This window comes from Amia ocellicauda, chromosome 21 (assembly GCF_036373705.1).
Source record: "Amia ocellicauda isolate fAmiCal2 chromosome 21, fAmiCal2.hap1, whole genome shotgun sequence".
In the NCBI taxonomy this organism is placed as follows: Eukaryota; Metazoa; Chordata; class Actinopteri; order Amiiformes; family Amiidae; genus Amia; species Amia ocellicauda.
Genome location: NC_089870.1, coordinates 5,885,639 through 5,902,791, shown reverse-complemented (window position 1 = coordinate 5,902,791; position 17,153 = coordinate 5,885,639). Strand labels below are relative to the sequence as shown.

The following is a 17,153-nucleotide window of genomic DNA, read 5'->3' as shown; positions in this document are numbered from 1 at the left end:
GTGTTATCTATGAGGCATATGTTTAAATCCAGGTTTATTTATTTATTTTGCAAAGATTTGGGATCATATTAGCCCGTTTCTAACACTTTTTGGTTGACCACAAATTGAAGTTTATAAGGAAAAGGTTTTTCAAAATGTGGTTCAATGCCAGGTTAGAAAACATTTGCTGTTAAAGTTTGGTGGGATCAATCACCCTTCCCATGAACAGAATACTGTTGGTTTTCTCGTGGTATACAAGGAAGAGGAAGGGACGGTTCACCATCAGGGATGGCGGCATGGAGTATCCAGTGATGCCTGTAGCGGTGGCGCTAGCGGCTTCTGTGCCCTTCTCATCCACTTCGATCACAGACTTGTGAAGTACCTGAAACCAGACAATACAAATTGAAGTGAATGGCTGTATCGTACACAAATTTTACTTTAAAACGATCTCCATCCCAGATTGTTTTATCAAATATCATTCAGGTTCTAATAATGGGATGTTTTTCGTTTAAGAGTGTGATAAGGAATCGTTCTGGTACAGTCTGGTATCTATAGGTTTGCTTGACATGCTTAGGAAGCAAGAAATAAAGCATATGGTGAACATCACACTGACCTCAGACACTTTAAGGCCCACTTCTTTGCTTATTCCTGAAAGATCAGCAATATTTTCAAAGACATTCCTTATCCCCAGTTCGGGAAGAATTTTGTGCATCTCATAAGACTGCTCCATCTTGAATTTTGGCAGGTACACTTCCAGTTTGCTGTGATAACAGGCAAAAATATATAAAAAATAATTAAAAAACAAGCCTTTGAGAATACATATTTGGGTAAATCCTCCCACTAGCATCTCTTTATGTACAGTCTTCATTATATATATATATATAGTTTCCTGGTTTACTGTCCTGCTTTCAGTACCTTGTGAGCCAGAATGAGACAATCAAAATTTGTATTACCTTCATTTAAGGAGTACCTCTAACTGAATGAACTATCATCAAATAAATCAAAGCTTTTTACATTTTCTTCAGTTTTTTGAGCCAGCCGACGAAGCTCTCAGCAGAGATTTCATCATCAATGGCTGTGTAGTCGATGTCTTTGTCCGGAAGCAAGACCAGCATCGCAGCGTCGCCTCTGTATGGCAGCTTGAGAACCCCCAGTTTCAGTTTTTCATCATAAGCCAAGTGGAATTTGTCTTCTTTGAACATCATAGGGACCTGGACAATATTGTATTTGTCAACGTAGAACCGGGCTTCTTCTGTGAAGCTGGCGTTAAAGGGGTGTTCCCATTTGCCTAAGGTATAGAACAGCCACATATACATATACAAGAAACATTCTTTAGGTTATTTAGAATTTCTCAAAAAGTTAAGAGATGAGTCATTACAATATTTCTGTTCAGTGTCTCTCTGCATTTGCCAACGCAGAAATATTATTGGATACTAGATGTTATTTCCTTGGTACATTGTTGAGCCTTTGTAAATTGAACACATTTGTTTAATTAACAGTATATTTTCTTAAAGTTTGTTCTAATGAACGCATATTTTAAAACAATATTTTGAATGCATTTGTGTCGTAAATAAGTATCTTGCAAATGTATACAACACACACATTATTATTATTATAAGGAAGAATCATTTTATATGAGCACTCACCTTGGAAAAGAATAGTGTTTATAAGCATTATCCGAGTTAGTGGATCTACATGCCGAATGAGCTCCTTAATCTTGTCATTTGTCCTACTCTTTACATACTCATTAATTGTGAATTTGCTCTCTTCAGTTTTACTGAAATCTATGTTTATAACATCTGCATTGAAATACTTTTTGGTTTTGCCACTGAAGGCATTCTCTACTTCAAACTTATGGTGTACAAACATGGCACTGCCCTGGGCCAAAACCAAGTCCTGGTTTAGGGAGATGTTATCACTCAGTGTGTGAAACAGTTCAGGGATCAGGTCTGGCTGGCCCTCACGCTTGAGGTGGTTAAGGTTGAGACCTTCAAGGATCTGCTCGTAAGTAGGGCCTTTGGTAGCCATCGAAAGCATGGCAAAGGCGGATGACATGCACAAGGGGGAGAAAAATATGTTTTTGTCGTGATGGCTGGCGATTTTCCTGTAGAGGTTCATTGCAAAGTCTATGTTTTTGGTCGTCAGATCTCCAATAGTGGGATTTTCCTCTTGGGCTTTGCCGAAGGAGGAAAACAGAGAGGCACATACCAGCAGAAAGAGATGTCCGGTTTTCATTTTGAATATATGTTTTTATATTTCCCCCCTGTAAAGACAAAAAAAATAAAAATCAGACAGTATATACATTTTTTTTTTTTACAATTTAAATAATGAATACATGCATGCAATTATGGATATAATGGATTTTACACATTTCAGAGCAATTTGTTCATTTCGTCTCAACTTTCAGAAACATCACGTATTGCCATCCTGCAACAAAATTATCTGAAGCTGAAACGAGAATGTCTTTGATGCGTCCATATTTATTACTCATTCAAGTTTAATGAAATACATATATTAAATACCAGCAGACCACTATTAAAACAAGACAATATACGAGAGAAAAATACTTAATGAAAATTGGACTTACAGGTTTCTGCTTGTGTTCCTACTAACTGCTTTGGTGTCAAAACACAGGGTCCTGCCGAAAGAAGAGGATATGCACATCTACTGTTTGGGGAGACAAAGTGCAAGTGTACTTTTATGGTTATACATTAACTGCTTTGCAAATAGGGGCCAGTCCACCAGGGTCAGTTCCCTGTGGCTTCAGAAAGCAAAGGTTCAAGTTAAAAAATAAAATAAAAAAGTTTCCAGTCCTACTCAGCTAAAACACAATAATATGCTCAAAAATCATACAAGGACAGAAAACAAACTATACTGTGTTTGTATAGATATATACACATCATCTTCATCAGCTTTTATGGATCCACTGCTGGATGAAGCACCCCCCAAGAGATTTCCAGGTCTATAGCTTCTTTGGTCCATCTTTATACTACACTTCTTGCAATAGTGACCAGCCCATTGCCATTTTAACACCTCCACCCTTTCGATGATGTCACATACCTTAATTTGGTCTCTTCTTATTCTAAGCATGCATCTTTCCATGCTGATTTGTGTGGTTTGCAGTTTGTGTCATTTTTGCATTGTGCCCATCTCATATACACTCACCTGAAGGATTATTAGGAACACCTGTTCAATTTCTCATTAATGCAATTATCTAACCAACCAATCACATGGCAGTTGCTTCAATGCATTTAGGGGTGTGGTCCTGGTCAAGACAATCTCCTGAACTCCAAACTGAATGTCTGAATGGGAAAGAAAGGTGATTTAAGCAATTTTGAGCGTGGCATGGTTGTTGGTGCCAGACGGGCCGGTCTGAGTATTTCACAATCTGCTCAGTTACTGGGATTTTCACGCACAACCATTTCTAGGGTTTACAAAGAATGGTGTGAAAAGGGAAAAACATCCAGTATGCGGCAGTCCTGTGGGCGAAAATGCCTTGTTGATGCTAGAGGTCAGAGGAGAATGGGCCGACTGATTCAAGCTGATAGAAGAGCAACTTTGACTGAAATAACCACTCGTTACAACCGAGGTATGCAGCAAAGCATTTGTGAAGCCACAACACGTACAACCTTGAGGCGGATGGGCTACAACAGCAGAAGACCCCACCGGGTACCACTCATCTCCACTACAAATAGGAAAAAGAGGCTACAATTTGCACAAGCTCACCAAAATTGGACAGTTGAAGACTGGAAAAATGTTGCCTGGTCTGATGAGTCTCGATTTCTGTTGAGACATTCAGATGGTAGAGTCAGAATTTGGCGTAAACAGAATGAGAACATGGATCCATCATGCCTTGTTACCACTGTGCAGGCTGGTGGTGGTGGTGTAATGGTGTGGGGGATGTTTTCTTGGCACACTTTAGGCCCCTTAGTGCCAATTGGGCATCGTTTCAATGCCACGGCCTACCTGAGCATTGTTTCTGACCATGTCCATCCCTTTATGACCACCATGTACCCATCCTCTGATGGCTACTTCCAGCAGGATAATGCACCATGTCACAAAGGTCGAATCATTTCAAATTGGTTTCTTGAACATGACAATGAGTTCACTGTACTAAACTGGCCCCCACAGTCACCAGATCTCAACCCAATAGAGCATCTTTGGGATGTGGTGGAACGGGAGCTTCGTGCCCTGGATGTGCATCCCACAAATCTCCATCAACTGCAAGATGCTATCCTATCAATATGGGCCAACATTTCTAAAGAATGCTTTCAGCACCTTGTTGAATCAATGCCACATAGAATTAAGGCAGTTCTGAAGGCGAAAGGGGGTCAAACACAGTATTAGTATGGTGTTCCTAATAATCCTTTAGGTGAGTGTATATCCACTTATTCATTTAGGTTAACTGGAAACACTGTAGTAAAAAATCTCAGGGTTTAATATTAAAATATCCCACCCATCCACCAGAAGAACTTAGTGTAGAAAACTACAGATACAGAGTTATTGGATCAGAAATAAAGTCAACATACACGATCAGCCATAACATTATGACCACTGACAGGTGACGTGAATAACATTGATAATCTCATTATCAAGGACCACTGTCAGTGGGTGGGATATATTAGGCAGCAAGTGAACATTTCATCCTCAAAGTTGGTGCATTAGAAGCAGGAAAAATGGGCAAGCGTAAGGATCTGAGCGACTTTGACAAGGACCAAATTGTGATGGCTAGACGACTGGGTCAGAGCATCTCCAAAACTGCAGCTCTTGTGGGGTGTTCCCGGTCTGCAGTGGTCAGTACCTATCAAAAGTGGTCCAAGGAAGGAAAAGCGGTGAACCGGCGACAGGGTCATGGGCGGCCAAGGCTCATTGATGCACATGGGGAGTGAAGGCTGGCCCGTGTGGTCCGATCCAACAGACGAGCTACTGTAGCTCAAATTGCTGAAAAAGTTAATGCTGGTTCTGATAGAAAGGTGTCAGAACACACAGTGCATCGCAGTTTGTTGCGTATGGGGCTGCGTAGCCGCAGACCAGTCAGGGTGCCCATGCTGACCCCTGTCCACTGCCGAAAGCGCCTACAATGGGCACGTGAGCATCAGAACTGGACCATGGAGCAATGGAATAAGGTGGCCTGGTCTGATGAATCACGAGTTCAAGGTGTTGACTTGGCCTCCAAATTCTCCAGATCTCAATCCAATCGAGCATGTGTGGGATGTGCTGGACAAACAAGTCCGATCCATGGAGGCCCCACCTCGCAACTTACAGGACTTAAAGGATCTGCTGCTAACGTCTTGGTGCCAGATACCACAGCACACCTTCAGAGGTCTAGTGGAGTCCCTGCCTCGACGGGTCAGGGCTGTTTTGGCGGCAAAAACGGGACATACACAATATTAGGCAGGTGGTCATAATGTTATGGCTGATCGGTGTATTTGCCCATCCCATTTAACATTTAATTGACACATGAAGGTTCTGGATTTCTATTCAGTTCTGCAAACAGTGTCTCACATGTTTAAACAGGAGCTGGTAAATAAAAAAAAAAGGTAAAGCTCAATAGTTTAATTGAAGTCATTCCCATGAAGGGTTTAAACTGCACATTTACAATAATGTAAATGGCCAATCAAGTTTCTAAGCTCACAGGCTACTGATTTGTTGCTTATCTTTTTTTTGGATGTACATTCTTAAAAGGAATGAAATATTAACAAAAAAAAAAATTCAACAATTGTACAGAGAAAATAGGGAGGGCTATTTGCAATGTTTTTGCTCTCCCTCTTCTGAAAGTTACTTTTTAAAAACTGTACTCAAAAAAACTCTTCAGGTTTCATAATTAAACAACTATAAATTAGGACAAATATAAATTGAGAAATTGCACTATATCTAGTTCAATGCATTACAAATTCCCCGTACCACTTTCTGTTGCTGAAGAATATCAATCAGAGGCACAATTTAACACAATAATACAGAGAGCAGACTGAAATGGAAAAAAAAAAGTTGTTTATTTATGGGAAGAAAATAAAGGTTTTAGCTTCAAACAGAAAACAAATCAACAAAAAAAAAAAACACACGTGCCAATGCAGAATACAGAAAAAACATTAATAATAAATCAAATTTAAATAACTATAATAAACTGTTAAGATATCTGCACAAACAACAGGTACAATAATAAAATCCTCAACCTTATGTGCTCCTTCAAAGTGGTCCCAGACAGAAATAATAAAGGTGAAAAGAGGAAATCGATTAAAAATAACAATACTCTGGCCCCATTTAATGCTCTACCAAATGTGCAACATCCTCGCAACATTCAAGATGGGGATATTAAAGCAATGTGCTATTCTGGATCTGTGGAACAAACCTTAATTGGCACCAAAGAAAAAGATTAAAGGAAATGGTCTCACTTGCAACTCCGATGTAAACGCACACAAAAACAAAAGTAAACGCATGGTTTTACAATCACCATAGCGAAACCTGATAACTCAAAAGCTGCAGTATAGTGTTTGTTTCAAGGGGTTAATTGCAGAATGTTAGGTTACCAAGTGAATGTATGGTGAACGATAAGTAAGTCAGAACCAGGCTGGCACAAACTCATTCGATGCCAGGGCCTTTTGTTCAACAGCCACGAAAAACCATTATCTTTCAAAAACGTATCGCAACATGACTGAAGTGAACCCCTTCCGATTCTGAAATAATATGATTGACATTCGTTAGGATTTCTTTTAAATATATATATGTTTTTAAATCTGAATCACGATTACTATTCTTTCTTCACCACGCTTTGGAAACCAATCTGTTCCCTGCCGTCAAAAATCGGACACTCTCTGAATTGGTGGGGGGGGCGTCGGGTCTAAACCAACCCCATTGGACAAGAGATCATTGTATACGTGGTCCCTGATCCTTCCAAAAGCCCGGTTTAGAGAACGCCTTTGGGATCCGTGTCGCTCTGCTTTCCCAGAAGCTGCAAACTCAGCCCCTCTCTCGTGTAACGCACTCGCACGACAGATATGCAAGAGAGCAACGACTAACTAGACAAGGTCAAGGCGCTGAAGTAGAGAAGGCTGTCCATGGAACCGGGACGACAGACCCATGGCTGAAAATTCATATCCCACCCTCCCTCCCTCCCTCCCCATAATGTTCCTTTCTTTATTTTTTTTGCAACTTTCTGCAAACCCAGTCCTCGGTGGATAGCGCCCAGAGATGACCCGCTGCTGTGGGTCAGCGGCATCAGAGGGACGGGCATTTGCAGGGAGTGATCTGGGGCTGGTGGCGGATTCTCCACGGCTTACTGACTGCTCTTGGATTCAGGTCGCTCGAGGGTTGTATCTAAGGCAGACGGTGGGTCTTGGTCACTTGGAACACTTCCTGTATGAAAAATACCAAAAGGCAATTTGAAATTAAGATCGGAAGAAGAATTTAAATGCTTCCTACCATGCAGACATTTCTAGGCACAGGATTTCCGTCACTGTTGCTTCACAAACTTGGCCTGCTTAAGGAGGATAAAAACAAAGATAAGGTCCACTTGTCAGAAAACAAAATCAATACAAATCCAGAGCTGAAGACAGAGTGCCTATTTAAAAACACCTCCTATATCACTGAGAATTGACCTGGCCATCCGTGGGATTGTTCGGTTACCTGTGTCATTTGCCAGTGTGCCGGAGCTTTTGCTTTCTTGCCGCTGTGGTGTTGGGGCTGGCTGTTGTTGTTGTTGTTGTTGTTGTTGCTGTTGCGACTGCCTGCCAGATATCACATAAAATAGGGTTGATCGTTATAGATCAGGGGTTTTCAAACCAGTCCTGGAGTACCCCCTGCCCTGCTGTTTTATGTTCCAACCTAGGTCTTAATTACTTAATTGAATGGTATATTGCTTTGTTAGGTCAATTAAGGATTCAATTAAGCAATTAAGACCTCAGTTGAAACAAAAACCAGCAGGGCAGGGGGTACTCCAGGACCAGTTTGAAGACCACTGTTATAGATCATCACTCTGCATCTTGATTTAGTCATTATCTCCTGATGCATCTCCACTAGTTGCCAAGTCTGAAGAAGAGCTCTGCTCACATCCAATTCAATATTCCCCGTCGACTGCTCTACCTTGGGCCAACCCATCTCCAACCACTCTCCACTCACCTTGCGCTGGAAGCTTGGCAGAACATTTGTTTTATTTTTTATAAATGGGAGGTTCTGATCAAGACTACCAGCAAAACCGGAATGAGCTGAACTTACTTGTCAAAGTAGGCCTGCCTTCTCTTTCGAAGCTCCTCTGCAGTTAGCGTTTCATTCTGGACAGACCTTGATGTGTGGGGCATACTCCCGTCTCGGGGATCAGGAAGACTGATGCCTACAGCACCTACATTTCAAAAAAGAGCCTTCATTTAAAGTTTGAGAATGCCTTTATAAACTATGTTAAATCATATTTATCAGCAGACACCCTTATCCAGGGTGACTTACAATTGTATGTAAAAATAATGTGATATTTTCTAACAATTACCGATTTATATAGCTGGGTTTTTACTGGAGCATTCTGGGTACAGTTCCTTGCTCAAGGTTACAACAGCAGTGTCCCCCACCTGGGATTACACCCACAATCCTCTGCTCAGGAGCCCTGACCACTACTCCACATAATAACTACAAGACATCATTTCCTCACAGTAATAATCACACAGAACAGAGATTTAGAGTACCTTGCATGCTGAGCTGGATAGCTCTCCGCAAGTCCGCCTCCTCGTCCTCCACCTCGATGTCTTGTCGGCTGAGGGCGAGCGCCTTCCTCAGGTTCTCCTCGTCCTCATCCGCAGCAACCCCTTCCATGCCATGACTGGTGTCCACCGGTCTCTCCACCACCAGGCTACACGAGCCAACAACAAGAAAGCAACGCTCACAAGCCGCTCGGGACCGGATACAAACAGAAAACCGAAACGTGGTCCATCACGCTGTACGGATAATGTCTGATCTACACCCACCCTGTATCCCTGGCACTATATTCTTTATTGACTTCAGTGTATCGATCATTATAGCTTCACCTAGTCAAGTATTCCATGCATGTATCATTCTCTGTGTATAGACGAGGTTCCTACCTGTATTGTAAACTATTCACTAGCTAGTATAGATGCCTCGTTGGTTGCTCTTTTATCTGCCCCTACCCCTGCCCGGCGTCCGCCTGAGCCGCCTCTTCTCCAATCAGCTTTGGTCTCTGCTTCTGCTCCACCCTCATGATGCCCAGGATCTGGTCCGCTTCACAGTCTGGGAGATTCCCTCCGATGACGAAGATGGAGTAACCTGTAGACGGGACCATCAGGGGGAAGAGTGTGTCTGCTTATTTCTGTTGTTACATATCACATCTCTCATGAATGTAATAAATCAGTCTTGCTGCTTTATGGGCACCATTTTGTATTGGCAAAGCAGTAATCCTACTATAGTGAACCAAAACAAGGCCTAAATTATAAAACATTAGTCTTTTTACTAGGAAATGTGCACATATAACAATATCATTATAAAAATGTCCACCAGTACCAATAATAACCTAGAATCAGTTCATGTTCTCTGCATTTTTTCAGCGATTATTTCTTTATGGCATCTTTCCGAAAGGATTATATAGCTGCACATAGAGTGATTTAAAGGGAAAATGCATTTACCTTCTTGTTGCAACTGTGCTAAGAAAAGAGCAAGGTATGTGTCTGAAATCAGCTCTGGACCCGTCAGCAGAGAGTTCAAATTAAACCACTGAAAAGTTTGAAAAAAGCAGCACATTTTTAAAAATTGGTTAAAAAAAGGGTTCTAGAAATTACGGCCTTACATATACATGTGTCTGTTTTTGGTCTGAATTCCCTTCTCTCTCTGTTGGATCTGTAATGACTTGCAAGAGATATACAGACTTATACAATCTAAAGCTAAATTAACTTGTTTCAATCCATCTTTAATGCAAAAGCCTAAAATTAACAATTACAAGCAGTACCTATTAAACGTTTTTAGGTCTCTACCTAGAAAAATAATCAAATATTAATTTGTTTTTGAAGCCAGTATTGGAATTTATTCAGACATTTCTCCCGTTATATTTTTCACAGATAAAATCCTTATTCTGCTGACATCCCTGAGACAGTACACACACACAAAAGTAGAATGAAGTACCACATTATTCGCTATTATTACCTGCTGTCCTAGTTTTCGTACTGTAAACCAGTGTTCCTTGTAGTTACATATAAATGCTTTTTCATTTCTGTAATACAATACAAAATTGAGAATTTTAAAATGGATTATGTAATAGTGTAAAATGAATACAATTACACAGTAAATATACGTTTATATACACTGATCAGCCATAACATTATGACCACTGACAGGTGAAGTGAATAACACCGATAATCTTGTTATCTTGGCACCTGTCAGTGGGTGGGATATATTAGGCAGCAAGTGAACATTTAATCCTCAAAGTTGATGTATTAGAAGCAGGAAAAATGGGCAAGCGAAAGGATCTGAGCGACTTTGACAAGGGCCAAATTGTGATGGATAGACGACTGGGTCAGAGCATCTCCAATACTGCAGCTCTTGTGGGGTGTTCCCGGTCTGCAGTGGTCAGTACCTATCAAAAGTGGTCCAAGGAAGGAAAAGTGGTGAACCGGTGACAGGGTCATGGGCGGCCAAGGCTCATTGATGCACGTGGGGAGCGAAGGCTGGCCCGTGTGGTCCGATCCAACAGACGAGCTACTGTAGCTCAGATTGCTGAAAAAGTTAATGCTGGTTCTGATAGAAAGGTGTCAGAACACACAGTGCATCGCAGTTTGTTGCATATGGGGCTGCGTAGCCGCAGACCAGTCAGGGTGCCCATGCTGACCCCTGTCCACTGCCGAAAGCGCCTACAATGGGCACGTGAGCATCAGAACTGGACCACGGAGCAATGGAAGAAGGTGGCCTAGTCTGATGAATAAGGTGTTGACCTGGCCTCCAAATTCCCCAGATCTCAATCCAATCAAGCATCAATGGGATGTGCTGGACAAACAAGTCTGATCCATGGAGGCCCCCGCCTCGCAACTTACAGGACTTAAAGGATCTGCTGCCAACGTCTTGGTGCCAGATACCACAGCACACCTTCAGAGGTCTAGAGGGCTGTTTTGGGACCTACACAATATTATGCAGGTGCTCAAAATGTTATGGCTGATCGGTGTATGGTTGTTTTAAAAAACGGCACACTGACACTAGTACACAATACAACATCCCAGAGGCTAGGAAGGTCACTATTTAAACATGTGCAAATAATGTATCTTCTGATATTTTATATAGCCTCACATAGTTATGTTCTTTGAATAAAACTTACATTGGGTCGATCATGAGTCTCTGATACTCCGGACTGTTGAAGAGAACTAGTTCCAAGCCCCAGACACCCAATGCGTTACTGATAACCTGTATCAAAGTTTGTATTGATAAAACAATAGTCAGAAACCTCCCCATTCATGTAAGATTGGTAATTCATTCTGTCTATTTCTTTAATTTCTTACTCTTTATATTCACTTCAATGGTAGATATTTCATCTTTTAATCCCAGTTAAACATAACTTACTATAAAGATGCTTAGGTAGTACATGCATAATCATCAGGTTGCTATAACACTGCACATGTGCTGGGGACAATAAAAGGCCACTCTAACAAGGTGCACCTGTGTAACGATCATGCCATTTAATCAGCTTCTTGATATTCCACACCTGACAGGTGGATTGATTATTTTGGCAAAGGAGAAATGATCACTAACAACAGGGATGTAAACAAATTTGTGCACACAATTTTAAGAGAAATCAGCTTTTTGCGAGTATGGAACATTTCTGGGATGTTTCACATCAGCTCATGAAATATGGGAACAAAACTTGAAATGATGTGTTTATATTTTTGTTCAGTAGATTAAATAAAAGAAAGAAAAAAGTCACCAGGTAAAGGCACCTGCCTAATTAATAAATAAGAATATTACTAAGAAGTAAAAGCCTCCCCATGTCCATTTATAAGCACCATTTTGTTCAACACATCAAATCTCTGCAAGGAAGCTGCTTACTCTATAAACGTACTTGTATAGAAAAGAAGCCACTGTCATCCATATTCCCAGAAGGTTGCTGTGGAAAGAGGGAATGAATACAATTGAATAAGACAAAAGTGTGCTACAATAGAGGTGTCCATCTTTGGTCCTGGAGGGTTTTAGCTTTATTCAATCCTACTTGAGGGTAATAATGACCCAATTGAAGTAATAATTTATGAAACTCAACACATTTAACACTTTTCACAGATATTGAGAATTAAGATTTGGGATACTTTCCCTTTTACCTTTGTGTATCCTAGAGAAATGAGGCAGTGAGGAAACTTTTTACCTGCAGGAAGGTCCTGTACTCCTCACTGGTAACTCCACCCTCCGCCATCCTCATCCTCTCCTCCTCATCCAGTTGATGTGCGATGGAGGACAGCTCCACGGGGCTGAAGTACTCTCCCTGCAGCAGGTTGTTGAGACAGTGCTGGGCGCAGAGAGAGCCCTCTTGCTGTAGAGCACAACACAGAGCGGTCAGACCAGCCCTTTGCTTCTCAAACCCTGTTCCTGGAGAGTTCCTCCATCATCCTAAATCATCACTGGATACCTTCCACACATGGGAGGTTTGACTAATTAAGCCCCACAAATGTCTCAATTCAGTAGTAAAAAAGCAAAAGGCACTGCAGCTCTCCAGGACCAGGGTTGGCCACTCCTGTTAACGCTCCCATCCCATAATGCACAGCTGAGACCTGCAGCCCCATCAGCAACGCTCTCACTAATTTCCAGCCTATACTACTCTGCAATGCACCAGGCAGTGTGGATAGACTCTGAATTTGTTGTAAAACTGACATTGCCATCACTATAGTGTATAAGTCTATTGCGACAACTAAATATTTAGGTCATCATTAGGTGCCATTAAAATCTGGAGAATACTGGGACAAATGAAATACAAATCACACAGTGTTTGGATCTTTACATTATAAAACTATACTACTGGGGAATGCTACCACGCGTGTTAACAAACTGTGAAATAAAAATAAAAATGAAAAAGGTGACCAATAATGTGTAGCAGTATCGTTTCTCAAGTCACTTCCTATACGATCAGTTTCGTGACGAGCAAATGCATTAGCTACCCCACCAAAGTTTGCCATGACAGAAGTTGTAGTCCTATATGCAAACATAAACATTGCATCTTCCACTAGTTTAATTGGGAAAACAGATACGATTTTGTAACCATTTCTCTTTCGTTTCAAAAAGACTAGGTTCACAACCACCCGATTCCACGATCTGCCCGAGTCTACATCCTTTCATTTGTTTAAATAACACCAAATAATTAGAGGTAGCTTACTTTCTCGTGAAAAATGGAATCCATATTTGATTCTTTTGAACAACATACTTTGAACTTCGACCCCTCCTGGGGGTCAGGTCACCGCAGCCTACCAGCAGGCTGATCTCCGTGTGACAGATCCCACGGAGGAGGGTCTGTTATTGCTTTGGATTTACGCGGAATGATCCGGAAAGGCCCGAAGCGCGTCGGTGGAAGGCTTCGGTCGCGTTCTGGATGCGCAGATGTCGGCACTTCTGCGCAGATCTGCAGAATCTCAGCGATCCCATTGGTGGAGCGGCGCAGACCCGCGCAGAATTGCGGACGTCTGCGCTGCACGGACGCGGCGGGCGTGTGAACGTGTGTGTCGCGTCCAGTCGAGCGTGAAACGGCTGCACTGTCGCAAAACGCCTCAGCCACCCCTCCAGCGTCTCCCTGGTAACCGCGTACGGCAGAGGGAAAGATGGCGGAAGGTGAAAAGACATTAAACGCGAAGGAGCTAAGTATGGTGAGTGGAGAAGGGTTTAGATTTCACTGTTTTACCCACAAAGATGCAGGATTGTACGGTCAGGAGGTTGAAGTATAGGGCTCTCATTATTTTATTCAGGTCTGGCTTCTTTTCCTCTTAGGCTGCGCATGTCTAGTTCTCTTGGTTTGTATTTGTTTATTTAGCAAGTTGTCTTGGAGCAATTTCAGGGAATTGCAGCTACAATACATGCGATCATGTCGATTGAATCCCACTTTAATTTAGAAGTGAATATAATGCGTGACAGTACGCCTTTTAATCCACACGGTATTATGCAACATAAAAATAATGGTTGACGGTTAAAATAAACAACAATTGCCAGCATTGCTATTTTTATTTATTTATTTTGTAATGCACCCTGCTGCCGTGTTTTTGCCAAGTTAAAAACGATGCATGTGGCTTAGCTATAATGTTGCATGCCTGTCAGGTCAAAAATGTGAAGTACACAAAACCACAGTACAACAAAACGCCAACAATAATTACCCAATTTTGGCGTTTCATTGCACAAGAGCTTGTTACTACTCAGTTTTGAAGTGTGCGACAATAGTTTCATGCCTGTTTTCTGTGGAAATACCAGGGTGACATCATTCGATTAATAATCCTGTGGTTGTTATAATGCATTATTTTGAAACTACTTGATGAAAAGCAATACAATCACCAGAGAACAGCAGCAACAATGAATATTATAAATCAGATTTCAGTGAACACCTTTTTAATGTCCAGTGCACGCAGCAAAGAAGTGAAAACGAAACGAAAACATCATATACACCACCCTATGTTGTTAGGGACATATTTTCCATAGTTCTCCTTAACCACAAAAATTCAAATCAAACTAAATAGTGAAGACTGTACAACCTAAATGTGGCAACCTGCAACACTGCTTCTCTTTCCAGTAGCTGTAAGATAGTAGACGTAACAGGAGAAATACAAAAACGTACACATCGATGACAATCGGTATTTATTACAGCTTATCTCTACCAGATCAACACAAATCAGAAGGAAGACCTTGCACTCCAGCGTGTTTATTTTTACATGACAATAATTGTTTTCCATGGAGGACATGCATTTGCAAAACATGTTATTGCCCTCTATGCGGTTTGTGTATCTAGTGAAAATAATGTTGTTTTCACTGCACAAATATATGGTCTGTCCTCCTGAATTGGCTAATTTGCTATAATGAACAGGATAGTGTTCTCAACCTGCTATAATAATAATAACAACAGGACAATGATATCCAACACTTCATTTAGTTGAATAAATACTGTCCATTAAACTATACTTAGACCTGTTTATCTTGCTAAACACTGGCTTTAGTTGAAAGTTAAGGTATGGGAAGTTGAAACATTTGGTTGCCACTCCATAGTAGTCATGGGGGAGCAATCTAAATATATACTGTGTTTGTATATCCTCTGTTGTTGTTGCTGAAGCAAGACTCTGATGACTGTTACTCCTTAATCTACCAGTCTTGTTAGATGTCTTGCCTATCATTATTGGGACTGAATTCATGAAGGTTTTTTTTACATCCATTCTTCCTTTGCTAGTTTATGTCTGTGTTTGTCTGTTACAGAAGTGGAAGGAGCTCTCAGACTTGGGCCCTGAGCTTTTGCGCTACCTGGCCGAGCAGGTGCCGAAGATCTACTGCCTTGGCCCCGAGCCGCAGCTCACGCAAGAGGAAGAGCAGGCGGGGGCTCTTCTTCTGCAGCCCCTGGAGTGGTACCTTTTCGGGGAGGATCCCGGCACCGGCCTGGAGAAACTACAGCAGAGTAGCACCTCCTCTCAGCTCTGCGGCCGAGTATTCAAAGAAGGAGAGACTACTTATTCCTGCAGGTTAGATACCTTGAGGAGCCACTGAGCATCTGCAACACTGTATCGCTTTTATAGAGCGTTTCAGCTTTTCATTTTATTGTATTTATTTATTTTGTTGAAACTAAAGTTACAGACAATTTATTTTTTCCTTTAATTTATTTGGTTTTAGTTTTATTGTGGGAAAAATGGGCTATCAGGTCTTACAAGCTCGTAGGTCTTCTAGTGATGAGTAATGGAGTAGTGTTTTTAATATTATCAGACTCCAAGCGCTTGTCTATGTAAATTGACTCAAATAAAGACTCTCACTTGACATTTCGAGCACCAGGTGTCGGCTTACATAATAGGATGCAAATCGGAAAAAAAAACCTCAAATGGTTTATATGCCATGGGAGTTTGTGTACCTGTCTGCCATATATAATCTTTCGTGGTACTTCATAAGACATTGCAGGTTAATGTGGATGTAATGCAGAATCACTGTTTTCAACTATATTTAATTTTTTCAGATGTAGAGAGATATTACGAAATGCATACATATACAAAAAAAAAAAAAAAAACTGCAAAGACACACAAAACAGCTTTGTGAAAAGACCTTGGTGTCTAATGGAAACAGTGCATGGGCCCTGAAATTAGTGATCAATATAAAATTCATATTTGGTTTTATAATTTTGTGTGTGTGTGTTTTTTTTAGAGATTGTGCAATAGATCCTACATGCGTGCTATGTATGGACTGTTTCCAGAACAGTGTGCACAGGAATCATCGCTACAAGGTAGGTGAATACACCCAGATAAGAAAATCCTTTGCAGGGCTTTATCAAGAACTCATGATGTCTTCTACTTTATTTGATTTTGTATTTAAATAATAAAGGCATCCTGCATTTGCTTTAGTCACTGTTGTTAACAGGAATAAAACTATGGAGTTTTAAAAATTTAGTTTTGCATGTCAGAATGTAAATCATGCTTTGTCTTCGGTATTTGAGCTCCATTCAGTAGGACACAGATCAGAGTGGGCGATGCCTTTGTTTGAATTTCATATTGACTACCACTCTGATTAAACCGTGGACATCAACGTAGACATTTTACTGATCAGTCACTCATTGTATTAAAATCCAAGTTAAGAAAAAACAAACAAACAAAAAAACCACCTACTTCCATTTAACCCACATTAATCCGTAGTTAGCACTTAGAATTGTACTGTGAAGGTTTAGTATTTCATTGCCAGTCATCCATTACAGTTTGACTGATTGCTCAACTGCCTACAAACAATGTGATGTTCCTTCATCAGATGCACTCGTCCTCTGGAGGGGGTTTCTGCGACTGTGGTGACTTGGAGGCCTGGAAGACAGGGCCTTCTTGTACGACACACGAACAAGGAGCTGCAGGGGATATGGAAACCGTATGTGCATAAAAACTGAACAACGGTTTCTGATAGGAATAGCCTGCAACATTGTATTAAGCCAGCTGCCGGAGATTTAATCTGCAGTCAATCACAGACCAACCCGCGATTTATATTGGCTAGGAATGCATTGAGTAGTT

The 17,153-nt window shown here is 41.1% G+C and overlaps 3 protein-coding genes across 4 annotated transcripts in view; 1 reads left to right on the top strand and 2 right to left on the bottom strand.

The window, feature by feature from the left end:
• Positions 1-21: 21 nt before the first annotated feature.
• Positions 22-2,670, bottom strand: LOC136716747 (protein Z-dependent protease inhibitor). The gene is made up of 5 exons (XM_066694116.1): positions 2,567-2,670; positions 1,626-2,242; positions 994-1,267; positions 593-740; positions 22-361 (listed from the first exon to the last, which is right to left on the bottom strand). The coding sequence occupies exons 2-5, from the start codon at positions 2,212-2,214 to the stop codon at positions 170-172; spliced, it is 1,203 nt and encodes a 400-aa protein (XP_066550213.1). The 5' UTR covers positions 2,215-2,242; positions 2,567-2,670; the 3' UTR covers positions 22-169.
• A 3,283-nt stretch (positions 2,671-5,953) lies between these two features.
• Positions 5,954-13,601, bottom strand: atxn3 (ataxin 3). Its single transcript, XM_066694488.1, has 11 exons — positions 13,313-13,601; positions 12,311-12,475; positions 12,014-12,058; positions 11,276-11,361; positions 10,114-10,180; positions 9,600-9,687; positions 9,108-9,243; positions 8,649-8,812; positions 8,191-8,314; positions 7,603-7,703; positions 5,954-7,332 (listed from the first exon to the last, which is right to left on the bottom strand). The coding sequence occupies exons 1-11, from the start codon at positions 13,334-13,336 to the stop codon at positions 7,253-7,255; spliced, it is 1,080 nt and encodes a 359-aa protein (XP_066550585.1). The 5' UTR covers positions 13,337-13,601; the 3' UTR covers positions 5,954-7,252.
• Positions 13,602-13,746: 145 nt separating this feature from the next.
• The window catches only part of ubr1 (ubiquitin protein ligase E3 component n-recognin 1), a 30,457-nt gene continuing 27,050 nt past the window's right edge, over positions 13,747-17,153 (top strand). For both annotated transcript variants that reach the window (XM_066694971.1, XM_066694970.1), the window contains exons 1-4: positions 13,747-13,796; positions 15,382-15,641; positions 16,309-16,387; positions 16,903-17,013. In XM_066694971.1, the coding sequence (XP_066551068.1) occupies positions 13,752-13,796; positions 15,382-15,641; positions 16,309-16,387; positions 16,903-17,013 (495 nt within the window). In that variant the 5' untranslated portion in view covers positions 13,747-13,751. The remainder of the gene's footprint in view (positions 13,797-15,381; positions 15,642-16,308; positions 16,388-16,902; positions 17,014-17,153) is intronic.